The sequence below is a fragment of the Microtus oregoni genome, unplaced genomic scaffold (genome assembly GCF_018167655.1).
Source record: "Microtus oregoni isolate MIOR12 unplaced genomic scaffold, Mior012 000029F_ref0000214, whole genome shotgun sequence".
Classification (NCBI taxonomy): domain Eukaryota; kingdom Metazoa; phylum Chordata; class Mammalia; order Rodentia; family Cricetidae; genus Microtus; species Microtus oregoni.
Window position 1 is genome coordinate 20,680,725 of NW_024543088.1, and position 25,186 is coordinate 20,705,910.

Consider the following 25,186-nt stretch of genomic DNA (forward strand, 5'->3'; position numbering starts at 1 on the left):
CAATGGTTTTGTGTTACTCTCTTATGGTCCTCAGCAGCTCTGTAAGAACATGGTACTTGCCTTACCAGGACCCACAAAACTTTGCAAGATCATATAGTCTAATCAGTCTTTAAGAAAGTCAAACCCAGAGCACACACATCCATCTTGTTCAGTATCTGTCCTACCATATGATACCAGACTCCCAGGAGCCATCCTTTACAATTCTAAGAGCTCTACTCTCTTAATCCATGAAGTGGCACAACACTCATTTTGTGTTCCCAGTCTTTCTTAAGGCATCAGCTCTCCAGGCCAACAAGCAGTTAAGGAGGTCATTGTCTGTCAGTCAGAAAAATACAGCTGGGGAGAAGGAATTAAGAGAACCTTCCAGTCCTCCCTTAAAAGATACAGTGAGAGGCTTGAGAGGCTAGAGACATGGCTCTAGCCATGAATGAGTTCAGTTCCTGATATCTATGTGGTAGCTCACAGTCATCTGTAACTCTAGTTCCAGTGGTCTGACACCCTCTCCTGGCTTCCACAGGCACTGCAAGTTGTGGTGCACCAGCATACATGCCAAACACTCATACAAAAAAAAAAAAAAAAAAAAAAAAAGGCGGGGGTGGGTGGGATGCAGTGAGCAGGCCATGGTGTCTCAAGTCCCCTGGCTTCTCAGGTCCAAGGCTGACTGCCAGGTGAAGATGAATTGAAGTCAGTTCCAGTAGTTCTTATTCCCTTGACCTATCTGCAGGCTTCATAAATAGAGTGTTTGGTAGTCCTGACTTCAAATATTCATTTTACCATTCTTTGTGTTTATTTTCTGACCTTGAGCTTTCATTTGTATCATCAGCAAAATACCTTGTTGTAGCTTTCAAGATGAAACTATACATGCTCAGTGCCAAACTTGGGGGGTCTCTGTGAGGTACTCCTATCTGTGGGCTGGGAATTTGGTGTGTATTTGTTTGGTGTTCTAGTTAGCTTTCTGCTGCTCTAATAATACTACAACCTAAAACAGCTTGGGTAGGACAGGATTTATTTGGATTGCATATCCTGATTATAGTCCATCATTGGGGGAAGTCAGGGCAGGAACCACAGAGGAATTCTGCTTCCTGGGTTGCTTTCTCTGGCTTGCTCAACTTTTTTTTTTTTTTTTATGCAACCCAGGACCACCTGCCCAGAGGTGGCACTGCCCACAGAGTGTTGGGTCCTCCCACATCAATCATTAATCAAGAAAATGCCCCACAGACATACCCAGTCTAATGGAGACAATTCCTCAGTAGAGATTCCTTCCCAGAAGAGTTTAGTTTGTGTCAAGTTGACAAAAACTACCCCGTACCTTAAGTGTAGGGATATCTTCGTACTTGATTATTTATTTTAGCCTTGGTTGTTTGACTTTAGAAATTCAACCCAAAAATTTTCAAAAAGAAGCAGAAGAATGGGAGTTCTACAAAGCCCAGCTGCCCATACTGCTGCTGTGCTGTTGGCAGCAAGGACCGCTCACTCTCTGTCTGGGTAAGTGCCTGAGCTTTGGTTGCAGGACAAGGTTGTGGACTGAGAAGATGGTTTGTCTGGAGGACTTCAAGGAAAGAGAGACTCACTGTTTTTGATGTTGCTCAGTGTATTCCTCACCTATACCTGGGTCAGCTCCTTTTCAGAAACATGCATGCTCTCTGTTTAGAAAGAAGCACTGAGACTGGGTCTGGGCCTGGCCAGGAGAGGTCACCCTTCCTCTGTCTAGATTTCTTTCAGCTGTCAGTGTCATAATTGGCATGTGGTATTTGCTTTCTTCTAAGAAGTTCTTTGTGTCTACATATAACATGAAGTGTCTGCACCTGAAAGATATGGTTAAATGAATTTTTATATATTCTGGTATCACTACCACCTTGAATACTTCCTGTTCCTGCCTTTAGTAAGGCACTAATAAGACATCCAAGTGAAAGAGTTTGGCCTGTTCTTGGACTTAATGGAAATGCAGTTGCTCAGTGTATACTTTGCTTGTTTGTTTGGTTCCTTCTTTCATTTAGCATAGTGGGTTTTGAAATTCATATGTGTTATATTTAATAATAGTTTTTCTTATTGTATAGGATATAGTTGTATGATCATAGCATGAACTGTTCATATGTTTTCCTGTGGACAGATATTAAGGTTGTTTTAGTTGAGATGGGGTCTTTTTGTGAGGCCCAGGTTGGCCTTGAGCTCTTCCTGCCATCCTGGCCTGCCAGTATTGACTTCTTTATGTAATTAGTTGGTACCTCCATTTACTTGTCCATTTGGTTGAGACTGTAGGTCTTGTTCTCCTTGCTAGACAGTAGCAAATAGCAGTAGCGCTTGGAGGAAGGTGCTCTCTTAAGCCTCTTTGGACCTAACTCAGTGTGGTCCATTGTGCAGATTCTTAGCATATATTCAGTAATGGGTTGAGAGTAAACTGTGTCAGTTTTCCAAGTTAGGGCTTTGAAAGGTTAAATTCCTTATCACCAGAGGCTAATATTCTGTGTCCCGAGACGATTCCACATTTACTGTGGACTGTGGTCATAACCACTATGTGCATGCCAGCGCACTGAAGGCCCTCCCCAACATACAAATTCAAAAAAATTAAATTAAAACTGTTTCTTCAAAAGAAGAAGTTGTGTATTTGGAAGTTACCCTCTGGCTACATGCATTACAATTTGTTCAGAGAAATATGCCGCTGAAGAGACCCAGGTAGCATTCACTTTACACCCACGCTGGATCTTTGCTCACATGAGTAGTTCTTGGCATACTCTTCTGGTGTCCCCCTCTCTCAGACCATAAAGGGAATGGCTAAGTCTGATAGGCTTCTACAGTCAGGTATGTATACATGCTCCATATTTTCATGGGAAATGGAAACAGTTGTTTTCTGGAAGTAGAATTATGGTAGATCCAGGTAGCTCAGATTCAGTTTTCCCCTCCACTCTCAGGTGGCTGTATTACCTCCTTGCCCACACAACAGGCTGCAGGTGCAAGGTTGAGTAGGTCAGCCTCTCCCAACCTGCCATGGCACAAGAGAGTCCATCCAGCCTCAGATGAACAAATGTATTTTTTTTTTTAAAGATTTTATTTATTATGTACAAAGTATTCTGCAGACCAGAAGAGGGCACCAGATCTTATTATGGGTGATTGTGAGCCACCATATGGTTGCTGGGAAATGACCTCAGGACCTCTGGGAAGAGCAGCCCACTTGGCTCTTAACCACTGAGCCATCTCTCCAGCCCGAACAAATGTATTCTTTTTTTTTTTTAAATATTTATTTATTTATTAGGTATACATTATTCTGTTTTGCTTGTATGCCTGCAGGCCAGAAGAGGGCACCAGACCTCATTACAGATGGTTGTGAGCCACCATGTGGTTGCCGGGAATTGAACTCAGGACCTTTGGAAGAGCAGGCAATGCTCTTAACCACTGAGCCATCTCTCCAGCCCCCGAACAAATGTATTCTTATCAGATCTTTGGGACTTGGGTCTGGGCCTGTGTTCAGAGTAGTCAGGCACTGGTATGAGAGATGGTGCTGGTTATAACGTTAGAATGGCTAACTAGTGAGCCCACCTACTGAATATTATATAACCGCCTGCAAAAGATTTCACAGGATATTCACTTACATATTCATGGTATGGAATATAAAGATATCCACAGACATATGCTTTATTTTGAATACTAAAATATTTACAAGTTCATCAGTTTTTTTAAAAAGAGATTTATTTATTTTTATTTTATATACATGAGTTTTTTGAATAATGTATGTATGTATACCGTGTGTGCTTGGTTGCCTGTGAAGGCCAGAAGAAGGTGTCCATCTCCTGGAACTGAAATTATACTTGTTAGTTCCCATGTGAGTGATGAGAAATGAGCTGTATGCAATGTAAGACATTAATTTGCTTAAACCACTGAGCCATTTCTCCAGATCCCTTCCCCCATTTTTCCTCTGTATTTGTGTGTGCATGTGCGCGCACATACACACTTGCTTATATGTGTACATGTTTGAATACATGTGCACATGTGTACTGTGGCTGGAAGCTGTTGGATCTCCTGGAGCTGGAGTTAAAGGTGGTCGTAAACCTTTATGATGTGGGTGCTAGAACTGAACTCAGGTTCTTTGGAAGAGCAGAAAGCTCTTGACTCTTACTAAGCCATCTCTCAAGCCCCTCATTAAGTTCTATGTTTGTACTAATAACAATTTATATTGGTGTGTTTGTGAGCTATCTGACACACAGCCTGGATGATTTATGTAACTGTTATGGGAACCTTGGGGAATGTAGACCAGAGCTTAGTGCCTAGAGAAGGTGAGCTGGGTTCTTTCTGAGATCATCTCATCCTGCTCTGTAGATCCTCTGCTTTTTTGCTGTTGCTGAATGAATGTACAAAGCTGTCCTCTTGACAGACTGTAGTGTCTCTAGTGTGTAAATTTCTGGTAGGCCTTGGTTTCCCCATCTTGGGGTTTTGGCAGTAGTGTTTGGATTGAGCTGAGTATGCCATGTATGTTAGTGGAAGTGACTGAAGCTCCTAACACAAAGATGGTTTAGCCGAGTGTTTGAGCTGGTTCTCAGTGATTTCATTAATTTTGACTTTTTCTCTTCATAGCTCACGTGTTTGAAACGGCCTCTGGTTGTCATCCATGAGCTGTTTGACAAATCCATCATGGACATTTCCTGGTAAGATGGATATTAACATGCCTGGATACTACAGCATGAGACCTCTTGGGTAGATTAGTACCAGGTGGTTGTTCACCTGCGCTTGGCAGTGCAGACCCCAGGGTTCTGTTTGCACTGTTCTCGGCGCAACAGCTCTGTCCTGCTGCTGGGAGAGGATCACCACCCGTAGGGTTTGTCATGGGGAAATACTGCTTGGACAAACTAGGATTCCCGCAGGTTTATAGCAAATAATGCTTCTCAAGAGTTATAAAACAGGAATTGAAATGTTTGGAAAACTTGGTAAGCATTTCTTTGCTGGTTCCTAGCCCTAAAGGGCACCAAAAGCTTGATTGTTGCCCTTTTTGCCTGCCCTTAAGCTCAGGCCGCAGAAGGGAGCCTTAGGGTTCTAACATTCATTAGAGTATTCTCTGAGCATCCTGATGGTCCAGTTATGTGGTGTGGTTGGCCATCTCAGGCTCATTGTCCCACCTAGGTGCTGACAGCTGTTTCTTTCAGGACTCTGAATGGGTTGGGTATCCTGGTATGTTCCATGGACGGCTCTGTGGCATTCCTTGATTTCTCCCAGGATGAACTTGGAGACCCCCTGAGTGAGGAGGAAAAGGTAGGTTTGTGGACTGTGAGCTGCCACAGTAACTCTGAGGCCTTTTTAATTGGGTTCTCTTTTTTATAGAAGACAGATACATTAAGTATTCTAACATGTTTGCTTTTTATTCACTATGTAATCCTTTTTGAAAAAAATTGGATTAATAATAAATCAGAAACAAGTATTAGAACAAAGAATAAACTGGGTATCTTTGCCTAAGCTGAGATAGGCAGTATCCATAAAGAGGCTTTCACTCTGGGAGAGAGTTTAAGTCACTTCCGTGGGGTTCTTGTTTATGTCATCCTATTGTTTTATGCTGGCACAGCAGCAGTTATGTGACCAGTTAGTACTGGTTATTCTTAGCATCTATGCCAGGCTCTGGGCCAAATAAGGGCTTTACATCTCCTTTAAACCACATACAATTGCTGGGTGAAGTGGATGCATCTTTAATTCCAAAGAGACTGAAGAGAGTTCAGGGCCAGCCTGGGCTACACAATGAGGCTGGTTTAAAATGAATAAATTAACAAAGCAGAACAAGCATCTGCAAAGTGAGGCTTATAGATAGTGGGGATCGAACCCAGGGCCTCACACATGAACAAACGCTCTACCTGCTGAACCCTATGATTTATGTTTTAAGGTATTCTTGAGGCCTACCAATGGAGAACCGCTTTTTTTTAAAAATGTTTAAAAAAAGAGATAAAGTTGAAAACTTGGTAGAAAAATTGCAAAGACAGTCTTTGCACCTAGAGACCATATCTAGTTATTGAAAAGTAGGAACTGGAATAAGCCAGTGATTCTACAGATCTGTTTGTTATTGCTTCTTAACACTGTGTTTGACTTATGCCCTCTTTTTTCCTAGTTTGTATTTTTTTCCTTCTTTCTTCTTTCAGTTTCTTCTCTGCAATCATTTTCTTCCTAGATGCCATAATAAAGGACTAGTTATTTTATAAAAATAATGTTTGTAAAGCAGGTCTATCTGTTTCATCAGTGAGGTGACCAAGCCTAAGAAGATAGCATGGCTCCTTGTCCTTAGTATAAGAGTGGATGGATGTGTGAACTAGGCCTGCTGCCTGTGAGTTAGGCTCCTTCAGCTATGCCTCTCCTCAGGGCATGGGGCCTCCCTGTACTTCTGTATGGGCTTTGGGAAAGGCTCTGCTTTACCTGCTGTAGACACAGAAACTGTTCTTTCTACCGACAGACTTTTGCCAACCGTTAATGGGGTATTATATCCATTTGTCTGAATGGAGCTCTGTGGAAGCCCAGAGCAGGTCAGCAGCTATCCTCTTAGTGATGCTGTTGCTGGGGGTAAGCTACTCTTAATCTACTGTGCGACACCACCACCCTCAACTGAGATCTAAATCCCTTGGGGTGGAGCTCTACCTTATGCACTATGCCTGGAATGGGGGGCAGCCTGTCAGTTGTTGTTGTTGTTTTTTAAAGAAGAAATAAGTTTCTGAGTGTTCTTGTATCTTCATTCTGCCTTGTCCCTGTCATCAAGGACCCTTGCTTGGATCCTTCAGTGGCCTCTTGGAGAGTCACTTGAGAGCATATGGAAGAATCCTTTTCATTTCCCAGGTCATTGGCAGTGGCCCTGTGTTTAAGGAACTCTAGAAAAATCTTGGCCTAATTTTGGCTTGAGATTACAGAGGTTGGATTTGGGAGAGTGGACAAGAGACAGGATGGTAGAGGGGGAAGCTTCCTGGGACTACCCAGGGCCTTCTGGAATTAATCTCAAAGTCCCTATTGTAGAAAGCTGCCTACTAACTAGACATTATCTGGTATGGGCCAGATACCCAATAACTCTAGTCTCTATTTTCTAGGGACTAGACAGGCAAGATACAGCACTGTCATTTGCACATCAAAAATTTCTCGGCATGTTTTTATGAAAACTGTTTACTATGATGTTCTGGGATGCTGCCCCTCCTCTCCTGAGGTTCCTGTCTGACTCCTTATGATATAGGATTAACAAGGACCTAGGGCTGGGAGGAGATCCTGCTCAGAAGGACCATTTTGGGGGTGTTCAGAAGCTTCCAGTGCTCTTGAGAATCAGTGTTAGTTGCATGGGGGACCTCCTGCCATGGTGGCTGGCATCCACAAGAGCAGAGAGAGCAGGCTGGTTTTGTGAGCGTACTTAGAATTCTTGGTGTGATGTAACAATCTCAGTTACCAATTTGGGCATCTGCATTTCAGTTGAGACAGTATCATTGCCATTTGTTTTACACTAGTCAATGTAAAAGGTGATTTCTTGTCAGTATCTATCTCACTATCTTTCCAACTGTAGATGCATAGGTGGCTGTAAACATCTTGTGAGAGATGAGAGGTTTTGACAGATATATCTAGTCAGTGACAGACAGTTGAGTGGGACCTGATGGTGAACTGGCCTCCTGGGCCATTCTTCTCTTAGAACCAGGAGAGTCAGCACTGTAGTGCACCTGCTGGTGGGCAACTGCGGCCATGGCAATACCAACACCCATGTGTTAAATCTCTCCCTGCTTCCTACAGAGTCGTATTCACCAGTCCACCTATGGCAAGAGCCTGGCAATCATGACTGAGGCCCAGCTTTCCACGGCTGTTATTGAGAACCCTGAAATGCTCAAGTACCAGAGGAGACAGCAACAGCAGCAGTTGGACCAGAAGAATGCCACGGCTAGGGAGACAAGCTCAGCATCCTCAGTCACGGGTGTGGTCAATGGGGAAAGTCTGGAAGATATCAGGAAGGTGAGGGTGTAGCCTAGTGACATTAAAGACATTAGCACATGCACAGAGACAGGGCAAAGGGAATGAACAGATAGAACATGGCACGTGAGGTCTGGACAGGGTACAAAGATAGGACTGGGGCATGAGTGGTAGTGAAGAGGGTATGCGGTGAGTCTAGGACTAAACCATAACCTGCTGGGATCCACATTAATAATGGCTTGAAATACCTTCATCAGAGGTCTCTACCCCAGGGAGCCGTAAAGAGGTTTTTCTTTGCAGGAACTGCAAAACTTCACTCTAGGAAAGTAGATACTGAGAAATTAAATTACTTGCCCTCATTGTTGTGTGGGTACCCTTCTTCTGGAAGCCTGTATTTCACTGGCGAACAGGGATAATAGGGAAGAGCAGCGTAAGAGACATGGAGCTTACTGAAAAATTAAGTCATGTCCAGGAGCTTGTGGAGGTCAACCAACCTCTCCCAGGGGATTCTGATGGACTGTGTGGTTGGGAACCACAGTTACAAACCTTTCATGAAGGAAGGCAGCTGTGATAAAAGTCAACATGGAAGCCTGGCATGGTGGGCAGGAGATCACTGCAAATTTGAACCCAGCCTGGGCTATATAATGTGTTCTAGTTCACAGAGTGGTACAGAGTGACATATTTACTTATTTTTATCCTGATAAATAAAGTTGGTTTGCAAGACACCACTTTGTGATAAGAGTGTGGCTCACAAGTTCAAACCTCTAATATCTGATGGCTGTTGGATGTCATGTACTTAACAACCCAAGTTTGGTCACATCTGGTACTGATGGCAGGGAAGAAGGCTCTTAGAAGGAACTTTCTGTTCTTGCTTCTTCTCTGTATTGAAAATCAAGCACGTGCCTTGCTAAACATGCCTATGCTTGAGAGCTGCTCGACTTTCTTTGTACCAAGGCTCTAGAAAGGAGAGTTAGAATACATTTCCCTAGAAGCCTTTATTTTTTCATCTGATAGTGAAGTATACATGATATAATGCATGAAGCACAAATACTGCTCGATGACAATATAAAATAGTCAAATTCAGGAGCAGAGTGGGTACCAGGGCCTTCTAGCACAACATGTACACCATATCTCAGTCCTAGAGTTCTGTAGTGTAGCATAGATTCTGTAGCTGCCAATGCTATATAGTTCATATTTATTTCCTAAAAGAGCTAAGTGTTTTCATCATAAAGGGAAAAGAGAAAACAGCTTTATTTTTTGATATTTAATATTTTCTTTTTTGATATGATAGACATGGTTAGTTGAATTTTTTGAATTTACTTATTTGACTCTACTTTGCCAGAATCTTTTGAAGAAACAAGTGGAAACACGGACAGCAGATGGTCGGAGGAGAATCACACCTCTCTGCATAGCACAGCTGGACACTGGGTACTCTTTCATTCACCAAGCTTTCTGTGACCTTGTATGGGGAGGTCTCCTCTTCTTTTGTCAATTAGCCAGTTAGGGTCTTGGAAGACTCTGGGGCCAATATGGAAGTGGGAGAGAGTCAGGTCCAGCTGACTCAAAGCCCTGTGATCCCTATAGAGCTCCCCATACACTCTGGACTCATGCGGAAGGGTAGGGACTGAGTGGTCCAAGGCCAGGCTGTCTCCATTTGCTGTCTACTCTGCCTTGCTGCTGACAAGGCACTGCAGGACAAGAAAGGAAGTTATGCTTTCTTTTTTTTTTTTTTATAACTGTTCTTCCCATATTATGGAAGATATATAGTTGGAAAATTAGAAAGATAGTAAAAAGTTCAAAGAAGAGGATAATATCATTCTCCAGCTTTTGTTATCATCCTGATACCTGTATTTCCAGTCTTTCCCCACTTGTTACTGTATCTTGACCTCTCATCCACTGAATAAATAGTCCTCTGAAGCATTGCTTGCTGATTATCCAGATTCCTGTTGTCTGAATGCACCATGAGTTAATGAACCAGCTCCTTTATTGTGGACTTGTAATTTGTGTCCAGTTTTTGTGACTGTTAATCTTTGAACACACATGTCACTGTCCTCTTGGGTAATTCCTGAAGTAGAACTGGTGGACAGAGGGCAGGACTCTGAGATACATCGATTGCTCTGGGGAGGCAGGGATGATATGTGCGGTCAGGCTTGTGTTTGTACTGATTGGTCTCTAAAAATGACATATGCTGAATCAGAGGATGCTAAGTCCTTTGAAAGTGGTAGGCCCATGCCAGCTGTCTCTCTGGGTTCTGCTCCGGTCATCAGGAAGTCTTTCACAGAGACTATATAAATAGTTTTTTACATTTTTAAAAATTTTATATGCATTGGTATTTTCTCCGCATTCATGTCTGCATGTGGGTGTTAGATCCCCTGGAACTGGAATGATAGACAGTTGTGAGCTGCCATTTGGGTGCTGGGAATTGGACCTGGGTCCTCTGGAAGAACAGCCAGTTTTTAACCATTGAGCTATTTCCCTTGATGCTAGAGACTTCATTTGTTATGCTAACCCTAACTCTCAGGCTAGGTGTACCAGCTACCTGTTCAGAACCTGCTCTCTTGACTCCTCAGAAGGTGATTTAATCTTCACTACCTCTGCCTCACGTTCATTAGAATCAAGTGTGGAAATGTGCTGTGAATGCTGCAGGCCTGAGTTGGGGAAAGAGGTGATGGCAGTGCACTTTGATTCATGGATCTTTCCATGCCTTACACGAAAGGTTTGCAACAATGAAGAGCCAGAGGAAAAAGGGTCTTTCTGGCTGACCTTGAGTCAGCTTTCTATTACTAGGCACTTAGTTCTGGTATCAGAACTTGATTATTTTTTGTTAGGACTTACTACCTTTTTGATTGCTATGTCAAAACAAATAGAAATACAGCAAGTTATTGGTGCTGGTGGCACACACCTTTAATTCAGCACTTGGGAGGCAAAGGCAAATGGATCTCTGTGAGTTTGAGGCCAGCCTGATCTACAAAGTGAGTTCCAGAACAGCTAGGACTGTAACACAGAGAAACTCTGCCTAGAAAAACAAAACAAGAAAAAACAAAACAAGCAAACAAAAACCCACAAAGAGTCAAAAGGATGAGAGACTTCACTAAACTCTGAAAAATAAGTTTATATATCTCTATATAAATATAAATAAAATTCCCAAAATTTGAAATATTTCTAGAAAAGAAGTTGTGTTCACCCTCTTTAAAGCCACCAGATTAGAAAGACTTTACAGGGGAATTGTAATAGCATGTTGTATATTCTAGTACATAGATAAACAGAGACTTAGATCCAAATGTAGCACAAATAACAATTTCCCACAGTATATAACATAGTCCCAACTATTCAGGAGACTGAGGCAGGAGAACACTTGATCTCAGGCTTGGGCAGCATAGACTTGGTCACCACAGAGAACTTAATTTCAGTTACTGTAGTTTCTGGATGTCAGTGCCAAATCTTAAAAACACAGTAATGAGGAGAACCTTATAGAGTCTTGAGATGCTAACTAATATCAGGGCTGGGCGTGGTGGTGCATACCTTTTATTCCAGCACTTGAGAGGCAGAGGAAGGCAGAAATCTGTGAGTTTTATACTTGTCTTATCCACATAGGGAGTTCCAGGCCATTCAGGTCAGCATACCAATCTCAGAAAAACAAAAACAAATCTAATAATATGATCAAATAAGGCTTATTTTAGGTAAGTAAGAATGTTCAAAATTGTCGGAAATAGTTAAGTCTCAGCATCAACTGACTGAAACAAACAAATGGAACAATCACTTCCATAGCTGTTTTAAGGGTCATTTTGATAAAATTTATCATTGTTCTGACTTCAGATTTGATGAAATTAAAGTAGATAGAAGCTTCATAAACTGGTAAGCTGTCTTCTTTCATATCACATTTAGAAATGAATATCTTTTTACTCCCCTGATTATAATTTAACATTCATCTTGAGGCTTTTTGTAGTTGGTCAACACTGAGTTCCAAAGGAGAACAAAGGATGATATGATTTAGAGAAATATCCCTGGGAATGCTGTGGGTAATAAAAGAAAGCAATAAAGCACATTGTGCTTCTGCATGTCACTTATTGCTGTGTTTAGGAAGTAGAGGCAGGAGGATTATATGTTTGGCAATCTGGGCTGCATAGTAGGACCCAGTCCTGAAGAAACTCTATGAGTGAAAGCATGTGTGTTTGAGAGTGTGAGCCCTGATGGGTATAGCTGAGACGAGATCAAGTAATGCCTTTAGAAGCAATTCCTTTCGAAGATATAAAGGAAGAAATTGCATTAACAAATATCCCCCCCTCCCCCTTTTTTAAAGACAGCATCTTATTGTGTTGCCCAAGCCAGTCTTGAACTTGGAGGTACAAATAACCTTTTTAATCTTACCCTCCTGAATATCAGGGCTTATAGATGTACACTACCAGGTCCAGCTAAGAATGTAAATCTGAAGAAAAATTTAAGGATTTTATTTAGTGGGCTGGGGAGATGCTCAGTGGATAAAGTACTTGCTGCATAAGCATGAGGACCTGAGTTCCTATCCCCATCATACGAGTAACATCCAGGTACGTGTGTGTGTGTGTGTCTTACTGGCTGGCCATTCTTGCTAAATTGGTGAGCTCCTGGTATAGTGAGAAAGATGGTATCTAAAAATGAAAAAGATGGAGAGTGATGGACAAGATATCTGACATGGACCTTTGCCCTGCATGTGTGCATACACATGCTCTGCTCTCAGAATTCTGAGAGACCTAAAGAAAACTCAAAGTAAAACTGGAAAGATATGCTTACTAATTAGCTAAGGTGATTCAACATCAAGATTGCCAGTTATTCCTAAACAAGTTTGATATGAATCAGGAGAAGTAGCCATAGTTTTCAGAATTATAAAGGTTATTTTGAAGTTATATGGAGAAATAGTAATGTTAGAGATATTTTAGAAAGGAAAGAGCCGGGCGGTGGTGGCGCACGCCTTTAATCCCAGCACTCGGGAGGCAGAGGCAGGCGGATCTCTGTGAGTTCGAGACCAGCCTGGTCTACAAGAGCTAGTTCCAGGACAGGCTCCAAAGCTACAGAGAAACCCTGTCTCGAAAAAACCAAAAAAAAAAAAAAAAAAGGAAAAAAAAAGGGTTGATTAGGGAAAACTACCTCTGCCAGGAATCAACTCTTCCAGGGATTTTAAACCAGGGAGATACTGACATGTGAGTAGGCAGACCAATGGAATATAATACAATTTCTAGAAGAAGCCCAAATATTCAAGGAAGTTTATGTGTGGTTGTTGGTGTGCATATGCAAATATTTGTACATGCGTGTGGAGGCAGAAGCTGTCATAGGGTGTCTTCCTCAGTTGTTCCCTACTGTATTTTTTGAGACAGGATTTCTCCCTGAGCGTGGAGCTTACTAATGCAGCTAGACTGGCAGCAGGCATCAAATGTTCTCTCTTTGCCTCCCCAGCACTGGGATTGCAGGCGCATGGCATGGTGCTTGGCTTTTTATGTGGTTGTTGGAGATCTTAACTCAGGTCCCCATGGTTTTGTGGGAAGTAGTTTACCAACTGAGTTATCTCACTACCCACTTCAAGGGAATTAAAAAAACAAAACAAAACAACAACAACAACAAAACCCAGGGTCTCACTCTGTAGCCCTGGTTGGCCTAGAACTCATCATGTAGACCAGGCTGGTTTTGAAATCATTGAGATATCCCTGCTTCTGCCTTGAGAGTGCTGGGATTAAAGGTGTGCATCACCATGCCTACCTTAAAGGGAGTGTTAAAGCCAGTGTCTCAATTAGTGATGAAGAAGCATTGGCCAATTAAGTAAATGAAACCAGATGGCTTGTCACTATAGAAACCACATTGAATCTCACCCCTTTAGCAATGTCTACAGCTTAGCAGTTTTTTGCTTGTTTTAGTCTTTCTTTTCTTTTCTTCTTTTGTCATTTAAAACGTTTGTTTTGAAAGACAAGGACTCACTATGCAGCCTTGACTGGCCTGGAATTTGATATGTAGACCACACTGTCTTCAGACTCATAGAGATCCACCTTTCTTTGCCTCAAGATTGATGATGTTAAAGGTGTGTGCTTCCATGCCTGGCCTTAAAACTTTATAAATTTATAAGAGTCCATAAAGAAATACTTTTATAATATCAAAGGTTAAAGTTGTTTTCCATAAATTATATTAGGTTTAAAACACACCAAAATGAATGACATTGTTTTAGCCAGGCTAAAATCTTAAACTAACAAAAAAACTTATTCTCATTTGTTTCCTTCTTCTAAGTCAGATGTTTCTGCATGAAAATTTTTAATTTTTAGTTATATCAAGATAACTATAGTAAAATGCTAATTATTCATCAATTGATAGATAGCAAGAAATTGATAAAACTGTAAGTGGGGGGTCTTGCAGGGCAGGCCGGTAATTCTGGCTACTCAAGAGGCCTGTCTAGGCTACAGAGTGAGTTCATTGCTAGTCTGGGTAACTTACTAACACCTTTTGTCAAAATAAAAACATCATTGCTCAGTGTTGTTACAGTTGCTTTGCATGTGTAAAGCTCTGGACTCTATCCCAGTATCATAAAACCAACCAACAAATAAACATAACCACTACCACTAGCATGACAACCAAAAAAAAAAAAAACCTGTTAGGTTGTAGGGAAACAGGTACTCTCCTAAGTGGTTTGTGACTTAACCACCGAAGAGAGAGCTTTAGAAATGCTTCTCAAAACCACGTGTAAACATTACATTTGCTAATCTCACTACGTTTTTCTGACTATATCCCACATTACACAGCGATTTAATTCCCTATCTTTGGGCAGCTACTATGAGCTCTATATATGTACTACACAGTATTTTTTAGTCATGATCATAATCCATTGGAGAGAGTCCAGGTACTTGGCAGATGAGCACTTGAGGCACAGTGGAAGTGACCGAAGTGCACAAGTGTGTGAGCTTGCAATTGGCCAGAGAGTTACTGTGGATAGTCTACTCCAGGTTCCTCAGTCTCAACACTTATATCTCCTGTTGGGGCAGTATGTCTCAGAAGCAGGGAGGCAAACCTGCCTCTCAGTAGAGGCTATGTTAAGTAAATTACATGCCCACTCAGTAGGGAAGCCTATAGCCCCTCAAACAAAAGGGAGGCTGCTGTAGGTACTATAGGTGCAATGTAGGCTCAGTACCATCTAAAAGTTGTAGATAGTAGCCTGGTTGTCTTTTTTGCAGTCTTATGTGTATTACTACTTTACTTTAGAATCAATTAAACAGTATATTAAGGGTTTCATTTTTTTAAACTCTTCATTTTGGAAACAGGGTTTCTCTCTGTATAGAGCTGCCTGTCTTGGAACTCACTCTGTAGATCAGGCCTCTTTGTAGACCAGGCTGGCCTTGAACTCACAGAGATCCACCTGCCTCTGCCTTCATTTTTAAAACTTAACTTTCCATGTTACCCATGCCTCAAGACCCAGACAAATGTTATTTAGAAGTTATAAAATGCAAGATGTGACATTTCTGTGCTGATTGACTTTTCCTTGTTAATGACAGGGACTTCTCCACGGCATTCTTTAACAGCATCCCACTCTCCAGCTCCCTAGCAGGCACCATGCTCTCCTCTCCTAGCAGTCAGCAGCTACTGCCACTGGACTCCAATACCCCCTCCTTCGGCGCCTCAAAGCCTTGCACAGAGCCAGTGGCAGCCACTGGTGCCAGGCCTACAGGCGAGTCTGTCAATAAGGACAGGTTAGTAGATACCAATGATCAGTCATGTCTCTGGGGGAAAGTTCAGGTTTGGGACATGGTTCCAGGAATAAAAATTATGTTTTATTTTTAGTTCATGGCCACTTCACTAGAAAAGGGAAGAAATGCTTGGTTTCAAATGAGTGACTTGGATGGGAGGATTTGTTTAATTTAGTCCTTGAGGCTATGTGGACTTGACAGAGAAGCTGGCTGAAGGTAAAGCTACAAAGGTTTGGGGACATGCCAGTGAATATTACTGATTACAGGATCCTACTTTTTGGAGATCTAGACTAGAGATAGCCTGACATTTCTGGCTTTCATCTACGTTGTGCTGTGAGTTCCACAGTTCATCACTGCCAGGGTGATCCTGTGAGCATGTAGATTTCCCATCATACTTAGAATCAGATTTATCCACTGTCCATTTCTTCACTGCCCACTATATCTAGTCAGAACTGGAGGAGCATGGGTAAGAACCGAGAGTGAATATTGGCCACATTCCCACTCTGGGCTATACACTGTAAGGACCAGGTATATACAGGGCATAGATTGGCAGGTGCTTGCCTTCCAGAGAGAACTCATGGTCATTTTGCAGAAAGGGCTGCTTGTTCATTGGGGGGTTTAGCAAACAGCTTTCATTGAGATTTTTCAGAAAGTGTTTTTTACAGAGCCCATACAAGACAATTGGAGAAGGCTGGTAGCCAGGACAATGTCACAAACAGTATTCCAAGTCTCTTAGATGGGTTAGAAAAGATGGGTGGTGGAGGGAGAAAGAAGGCTGGGTTCCTATTCTGAACTAGTTAGACTGGACTTTTCTCAGGGGAGACAGAAAACTTTGTGACTTACATTTAGGAAGATAGTTCCAATAGGTAGTGGGGCCCAAAATTAAGCAACACCTACTACTTATATCTGATAAAGGAGAATGCTTCTCTGTCAATGGAGCAAATTTTGGGTTACTGCTTTCTGGGCTCTAGGAAGATGGCACCAAGCAACAGTTGTCACTGCCCATAAGAAATGATGAGTGTACATCAGAGAGGAGATAGTACAACACAGCACTGTATTTAGGAAGCAAAGCAAAGGGTGTCTGGGAAGGATAGGTGCCACCAGGGCTGAGCAGTGTTTTGTGGGTTGGAACTAGAGATCATGAAGTAGGAAAACAGTACCATCAGGGATGGCTGCCAGCATCTGGTATGAGAATGGGGGTGTAAGTAGATGGAAGTAGAGTAACCTTCTTAAGGTAAGCCAAAGCCCAGTAGCTTTGCTCAGGAATTGGGAGAGGGTTGGAGCAGGAGGAAGGCTAGACAAGCCGTTCCACAGGAGCAATGGGCGGGGCCACTTAGGATGGTGGCAACTAGACTGAAGGTGAAAGGCAGGATTAGGCCAGGACTTCAAGACCCCAATGAGGGCTTTGCTCCCTCGCGGCCCTGTGGAAGTGGCAAAGCTAGTGGTTGAGTCACTTGGGGTGGACATGCTGTACTCAGGTTGTGGAGACCCAGTATTTAGTCCAACTCCAAAAAACTGTCAGTATGACACAAAAGGGAAAATAAATGTGAATGCGTTTGCCCTTGAACTTTTCAGATAGACTTCTAGAATTTCAATGCATGGATATTAAAAAAGTAGATTATATTTTGAGGCTTCTTGTATTTGTAGAAAGAAGTTTGATGCTTATGCTTCTTTAAATAGGCTCCTTTGTCACTTGTGTTTGATGACCCTCCCATCTTTATTTCCCAGTATGAATGCTACCTCTACTCCTGCTGCATTGTCACCCTCCGTGTTAACAACCCCATCCAAGATTGAACCCATGAAAGCATTTGACTCCCGATTCACAGAGCGGTCCAAAGCCACACCGGGTGCTCCTTCCTTGACCAGTGTGATTCCAACAGCTGTTGAAAGGTACGTGGTAGATGTTGTCCTTCCCCAGATCTACCATGCATCCTGGCTCGTGTAGGAGAGTAAGACTCCAGAGACCTCTGTGAGTGAAAGAAGTGAGTGACTGCTAAAAGTGGGGAGGTGACTGGAAGGGGCTATTGGGAGGAGACTGTGGCCTAAGGATAGCAAAGGCAGGAGGCATAAGAACCAGGCATTCTAGCCTGATGAATGGATCCCAGAGTTTGCTGAGAAGGAGAACATAAATGTGCTTGGAGAAATAGAAGGCTTGGATACAGTTACACTGAGCAGGTCAAGGGCTTCTGCTCAGAAGGTGAAATGTAAGACACAAGGGATTTAAATGAAGTCTTTGTAGGACATATGGCCTTTTAAGTTCTGCAGACTTGGTATGGCTTGTCTATTTCTTCTTTCTTCCTAACATACATCAGCCAAAATACACAGGCTGTGATTTTTTTGTTTGTTTGCTTTTTAATTTCTTGGAGTTGTGGAAGTGTGTCCTGAGGTAGCTGGAGCAAGCCTCTGTCATTGGCACTGAGTTTGACTTCCTACAGAGAAGAACTCACTGCATGTCCTAGCGAGTTAGAATAAAAGAAGTAGTCATGGGCTAGGCTACCTTCTTTCAGTGAGTTGTAAGAGTTGTTTACTTGTGGATATGTTACCTACAGTTAAGTGCAGGGACATTGGCCAGAGGATATTGTGATGTCCACTTAGCCAATAGATGTCCAGTAAGACTGACATTTGTATGAGATCTGTTCTTGAAGTTAGCATGTCTAAAACTACAGTGGGCTGTTCCTGAGATATTCCTGACTAATAACTGCTTGTTTGCTTCTGGTTTGCTCTTGGAGTATAATCCCAAGAGGTCAGCACAGGTTTGCTACTTTGTTAAGTTGTTGAATCTAGTATTCCAATCTGATGTAATCATTTTTGTATTCACATGTAAACGTTTTCATGTCATCTTTTTATTTACTAATTTCTTTATCTAGCCATAAAGAGAAATCTTGCAACTAAGCACTTTGAGATGCTAGATCAGCACTTATAAGGCAGAGGCAGGAGAATTGCTGCAAGTTTGAGGCCAGCCTGTTCTACATAGCAAATACTAGGCCAGCCAGGGCCATATAGGACCCCTGTCTCAAAACAAGCAAACAAACAAACCCAATCTCTAAAATATGTGATTATTCACAGAACTCAGGACCTAAAATCTGTTGAGTGATCAAAAATTTAGAGCAGTAGACTATACCACCCTGTGAATGCTTGGTGACAGACTAGCAAAGGACCTTGAGTTTTGATTCAGTTCAAGAAAAATAGGTGTTTCAACTGAGTCACTAATATAAAGTCAAGTTGCTTAGAAAAGTGCAGCTCTGACCAGGCAGTGGTGGTGTATGCCTTTAATCCCAGCACTTGGGAGGCAGAGGCAGGCCTGGTCTATAGAGCTAGTTCCAGGACAGCCAGGACTGTTACACAGAGAAACCCTGTCTAGAAACGTGCACCCCCCCCCCCCCCCCCCAAGAAAAAAAACAGTGCCACCACTGTGAGTTGAGTCCTAGAAAAAAACCCAGCTGGTGTTTCAGGAACATGCAGAGACGTTGGATTGTCTGAACTAGTCCTAGGTTTAGGTATCTAGGAATCACCAACCTAGGATATGAACACAAAAGAGGATTTTGATTTGTTAACATCTAGAGGCACTTGGCAAAGGTGTAAATATGGAGTTACTTTTCTGTTTTGCTACCAATAAACCATTACCTGGATGGACTTGGATCTGAAGTAATAAAACATGCGAGGAAGTGGTGCAGCTTGGCATGGCATACTCCTGTTATCCCCACACTCTGGAAGCAGAGACAGAGGGATCATGGGGGTGAGAGAGAGAAGAGGGATATGAGGGAAGGAGGGAGAGAGAATCTATCACCTAGAAATGTAAAGAACACAAAGTTTAGGATTTGACAGATCTGATCATAGAATTGTTAGGAGGGGTTTATAAAATAAATACACTTAAAGTCTTTAAAATATGCTATTAATATTTTATATATAAAACTGGGTCAAAATGTGTTGAGATAGGAGCGGCGGGGCTGTGTCCCGCCACCCGGCTAGCTTTACCCGAAATAATTACAAGGAAACTGTATTCTTTTAAACACTGCTTGGCCCATTAGTTCCAGCCTCTTATTGGCTAGCTCTTACATATTGATCTAACCCATTTCTAATAATCTGTGTGGCCCACGAGGTGGCTTATCAGGGGAGATCTTAACCTGCATCTGTCTGGAGTGGGAGAATCATGGCGACTCACTGACTCGGCTTCTTTCTCCCAGAATTCTGTTCTGTCTACTCCGCCTACCTAATTTTCTGTCCTATTAGAGGCCAAGCAGTTTCTTTATTACTTAACCAATGAAACAACAGATAGAAAGATGACCCTCCTCCATCAAAAATTGATCAAAGAACTATATATGAACTAAAATTATAAAACTCTTTAAAAGAAAACAAATATATGTATAGTTAGACAACTATTTCTTAGATTTGCTGCTAAAAACAGACAACTAAAAACAAATTACTAAAAAGTCCTTGAAATTTAAAGCTTATGCTTCCTAGAGGACACACAGGCCTCACAGGAAATGCCTCAAGGAATATTAGGTGGGGCGGTTGTTGAGGAGGAGGTCACAGGCCTATGGAGGTCCTGAAATCTGTTTGGAAAATGGAGAGGATTCCGAACTGAATGAATTGAATGCTGATTAGAGAGGAGAGCAGAGCTCTATAGACGGGAAGGCCTTGTGCTCCTTGTGAGGTCTGTCAAGATTGCATTCCTGGTTCTAATGGACAGTCACCATTTCCTTCGGCAGAGGATCAACTTGAGTTGGCAGTTTTACTGAAGACCAGGTCTTTTCTCAGTAGCTGTGTCCCAGGTTCTCAGGAGACTTTCCAGCTGTTTAGATACAGTGTGATCTACCTTCCCCATTTGTGGATGACTTCCAGCATCCACTTTTTCTCAGTACTTTGACCAATTGTCTCTTACTGCCCCCTACAGAAAGAAGCATCTTTGATCAAGGCTGGCAACAGCACTAATCTATGAACATAAACAGAAGGATTTGAAGAAAGTTTGATAGGCACATCATCCATTTAGCAAAACAGCCCTGTACTGTCTTGAGTAAGGTCTGTGCTCTCTAGCCACAGGCTTTCGTTGAAAGTTATAGCACGTCCTGTAGAGTGGGCCTCAGTTCTACTGCTTGGTACCACCATAACAGGTTTGTCACTGTTGTGCCCATGGGCGGATCTTGCTTAAGTAGTTAGTATGCACATATGGCCCACAGCTGAGTAAGGTTTTTTGTTGATGACAGTTCTGTCCCATCAGCTATGGTAGCACCTCCTGACTTTTGAGGACTAGCCAGCAAAGAAGAAGGGCCCATTACTGTTCAGCTCGATTTTTCCATGTCTTCCTTTCCTTTCCTTTCCTTTCCTTTCCTTTCCTTCCTTCCTTCCTTCCTTCCTTCCTTCCTTCCTTCCTTCCTTCTGTCTCCTCCTCTTCCTTTCTCCCTTCTCCTTTTATCCTCTCCCCCTCCCTCTCCCTTTCCCTCTCCTTCTCCCCCTCCCCTCTCCTCCCCCCTTTCCCTCCCTGCCTCCCTCCCTCCCTCCCTCCCTCCCCTCTCTTTCTTCCCCAGACAGGGTTTCTTTGTGTAATAGTCCTAGCTGTTCTGGAAGTCACTCTGTAGACCAGGCTGGCCCTGAACTCAAAGATCCTCCTGCCTCTGCCTCCTGAGTGCTGGTATCAAAGATAGGCGCCATCAGGGCCCAGCCTTTCACTAATTTTCAGAGTGTCTGTACCAGTTTCTACTCATATTAACAGTGAATAAGGGTTTCTTTTTCCCACATTTTCACCACTGTTTTATTTTATTATTTTTTTGATATCTGTTCTGACTGGGGGTAAGGTAGAGTCTCAAAGTAGTTTAATAAATTATTTTATTACAATGATTTATTTATTTAGTGTAGTATGTATGTATATATGGGCATGTGTATATCACTTTATGCATGTAAAGTTTAGGGATAGTTTTTCTCCTACAGTGTGAATTCCCAGGATTGCACTCAGGACATCAGTTTTGAGGTGCTTTTATTTGTTGAGCCAAATTGTCAGCCTCTTGTCTAGTAGAATTCTGCAGTGCATTTCTCTGTGGCTGGACTTTCATTATTTCGCAGATTTATTTTTATTATTGTTTCAGTCTCATTGCTTATTATTGATCTGTTTAAATCATTTATCTCATCTTGGCTTATGCATCTACAAATTCATCTATTTCTATTCATTTTCCAATTTAGCAGACGATACGTTTTTAAGGTATGTGCTCGTGCCTTTTGGATTTCATTGTTATCTGTTGTCATGACTCCCTGCTTGTCTCACTCTCAGTAACTCGGGTTTGTCAATCTTGTTTTCCTTTTCAAAGAACCAACTCTTTTTGCTTTTGTCTTTTTGTGTTTTCTTTTCATTACTTGCTACTCTGATGAGCTTAATTATTTTTTTCTGTCTGCTGATTTGGGGTTTTGCTTATACTCGTTGTTTTTCCCAAGGCCCTAAGGCACATCATTATTTAATTTATGAGGTTTCTTTTATTTTTTTTGTAAATATAGACACTTGTCACTATAAACTTCTTTCTAAGAAATACTTTAATTTGCATCACAGGTTTTGTTACGTTGTGTTTTCATTTAAATCTATGAATTTTTTAATGGACCCATTTGTCACTTTATAGTGTTTTGTTAATTTTGATGACTGTATATTTCTATAGTTCCTTTTATAGTTAATTTCTAACTGTATTTGCTTGTGGTCAGATCAGGATAAAAGTGGTTGTTTCTGTTTTCTTATAGTTACCAAAGTTTAGTTCTGTCCCAACACATGTTCTGTGGTTGTCCAGCTTGTTGCTGTTGCTGTGACAAGTACTCCAAAGAAACAACTTAGGGGAGCAAGTTCATTTGGCTACAATTGTAGGGTGCAGTCCATTAGAGAGGTCAAAGCAGGGATCAAGTCAGCTACCCTTGATAGAAAAACAAAACGAACCCAAAACACTTTCTCAAAAAGAGAAGAGTAGTTCACTGTGTGGCAGGTAGAAAGCAAGACACTTCACCCTGCCCACCTTCTAGGATCTTTTTTTTTGTCCTGGGTTTTTTGCAGTTTGAGTATGTTATGTCTAGGTATAGATATTTGTTATTTAATGTTCTCTAAACAACCTGGTTCTATAGTTCGCTGTCTTTCCTTGGTTTTGGAAAGTTTTACTGATATTATTCTCAGCTGTTGTCATTATCATTCATTACAACATTATCTTTTTGACATTTTCTGCCATAGCATTAGTATGTTAATGATACCTCTTTAAAACTTTATAATTTGGTAATTATAGAAGTTCTGTCATATTTAAATTTGACTCTAATTTTTTGAGATAGGATCTTTCTATATATCTCTGGTAGACCTGGAACTTGCCCAGCCTGGTCTTGAACTTACCAAGATCCACTTGCCTCTGCTTCCCAGGTGCTGGGGTCAAAGGTGTGTCACCATGCCCGGATTTTATTTTATTTTTTCTTTTTGAAGCTGTCTTTTGTTTTGGGATTTATCTTTGTCTTTTTGGTTTTTGTTTGTTTGTTGTTTTTGTTGTTAGGTTTCATTTATTTTTATCATGATTTATAATTTTTTATTATATAGGCTGTGTGTTTTGTTTCCTATAACTAGGTGTTAAAAGCATCATTTTGTATGGCAACTTTGTTCTGTCTATTCAGTTATCTTTGAATGCTCCCCAAAACAGCTCTCTCAGTTGTAATCTTCTATAGCAGCTTGTTGTTTGTGGTGGTGCAGTATTGATGCTGTCATAGTGATGTCTGGGACTTTAGGAAGGCATTCTTTTCTGCTGCTTTAAAGAAGAAAGAGGCAAGCTGGGCGGTGGTGGCGCACGCCTTTAATCCCAGCACTCGGGAGGCAGAGGCAGGCGGATCTCTGTGAGTTCGAGGCCAGCCTGGTCTAAAAGAGCTAGTTCCAGGACCAAAAGAGCTACAGAGAAAAATAAAAAAATAAAAAAATATATTTTTTTGTTTCTTTGTTTGCTTTGCTATATATATATATATATATATATATATATATATATATATATATATATATATCATTAGATCAGTCCCGCCATCTCAGTGAGTGGATGCACCCCTCGCTGTCCTGACTTCCTTGCTCATGCTCTCCCTCCTTCTGCTCTTCATATGGACCTTGGGAGCTCAGTCCAGTGCTCCAATGTGGGTCTCTGTTTCTATCTCCATCCATCGCCAGATGAAGGTTCTCTTCTTAAGCCCATTGGGGAGCTACGGCTGGTCCCTCGTCCACCTCGGAGCAGGTTTGACCTCGGAGAGACATCCCGCCCCTAAGCAGAGTTCTGGTGGCACTTCCCTCATGTAGTCCTCCTCCTCGGGGCAAGCCTCTCTAGATTATGGGTAGGCCTCTTCCTCCAATTGCTCTCCTGGCCAGGGCACCTATGGGTCGGCCTAAACGTGCCTGGATGTTACTCTTACCTAGGTGCTTCTTTAAGCTCTGCTTAATGCTGCCTGGACAGAGGCTCTATTCTCCATCTGCTGGGTAAGTCTTCTGTTTCTGGCACTGGCTAGCTGCTGCTGCTGCTGCTGCTGCATCGAAGCCCGAATATTCACTGGCATCGGCTGTTTGTTCTTCAGCATGGTAGTAAAGCGTTCATTTAGAGACATCTTGGTGGTGCTTTTTAGCACAACTTTTGGCGCCGACTGAGTAGCCATCTTCAAATCCCGAGAATCGAAGGAGAAGGACGCCAGTGCTCCTCCCGGGGCTGCCACCACAGCTGCGGCAGGCAGGCCGGGGGCTGGCCGAACCTGAGCTGATGGGGCCCGCTTGGGTCAACTAGCTGGGCGGTTGGGTTAGATGCTTAAACGGTATGACGCGAAGCTTACTTCTTGCCGGCTGGGTACCTAGTCTGCTGATCCTCCCGCTTGTCAGGCCTGCCCTTTCCTTTCCTTCGTTTGTGCCACCACGGCCAGTGCCGCCAACTCCCGCTAGGTGCCCAAAACAAAATCTTGGAGAAGATCTTTTCCCATTGAGTAGGCTGCTTTTTGTCTTATTGGCTGTGCCCTTTGCTTCTTAGTCAGGAGGTCCCATTTATTTACTATTGCTCCCAGTGTCTGTGCTACTGGTGTTACATTTAGGAAGTGCTGACACATTGGAGGCTACTTCCCACTTTCTCTTCTGTCAGGTTAAGTGTGGTTGAATTATATTGAGGATTTTATTAATTTGGATTTCAGTTTTCTGCATGGTGATAGATATGGATCTATTTTCATTTTTTACATGTTGATATGCAGTTATGCCAGTACCATTTGTTGAAGTTGCTTTCTTTCTTCCATTGTATAATTTTAGTTTCTTTGTCAAAAATCAGGTGTTTATAGGTGTGTGAATTAATATCCAGGTCTTCAATTTGATTTCATTGGTCAACGTCTCTGTTTTTATGCCAATACCAAGCTGTTTTCATTACTGTAGCTCTATGATAGAGTGTAATGCCAGGTGATATCTCTGGAAGTTCTTTATTGTACAGAATTGTTTTGGCTATCCTGTAGTTTTATTTTTCCATGTGAAGTTGAGTATTGTTCTTTCAAGGTCTGTGAAGAATTATGTTGAGATTTTGATGGGGATTGCATTGAATCTGTAGATTGCTTTTGGTAGGGTTGGCATTTTTATTATGTTGGACTTGCCTATC

At 42.0% G+C, this 25,186-nt stretch overlaps 1 protein-coding gene and 1 pseudogene across 3 annotated transcripts in view; one reads left to right on the forward strand and one right to left on the reverse strand.

The window, feature by feature from the left end:
- Positions 1–25,186, forward strand: part of LOC121464852 (protein HIRA) — a 98,204-nt gene that overhangs the window by 40,289 nt on the left and 32,729 nt on the right. For all 3 annotated transcript variants that reach the window (XM_041677931.1, XM_041677932.1, XM_041677933.1), the window contains 7 exons: positions 1,372–1,485; positions 4,567–4,637; positions 5,133–5,238; positions 7,723–7,938; positions 9,239–9,324; positions 15,399–15,593; positions 17,319–17,480. In XM_041677931.1, the coding sequence (XP_041533865.1) occupies positions 1,372–1,485; positions 4,567–4,637; positions 5,133–5,238; positions 7,723–7,938; positions 9,239–9,324; positions 15,399–15,593; positions 17,319–17,480 (950 nt within the window). The remainder of the gene's footprint in view (positions 1–1,371; positions 1,486–4,566; positions 4,638–5,132; positions 5,239–7,722; positions 7,939–9,238; positions 9,325–15,398; positions 15,594–17,318; positions 17,481–25,186) is intronic.
- Positions 21,015–24,218, reverse strand: LOC121464855 (annotated as a pseudogene).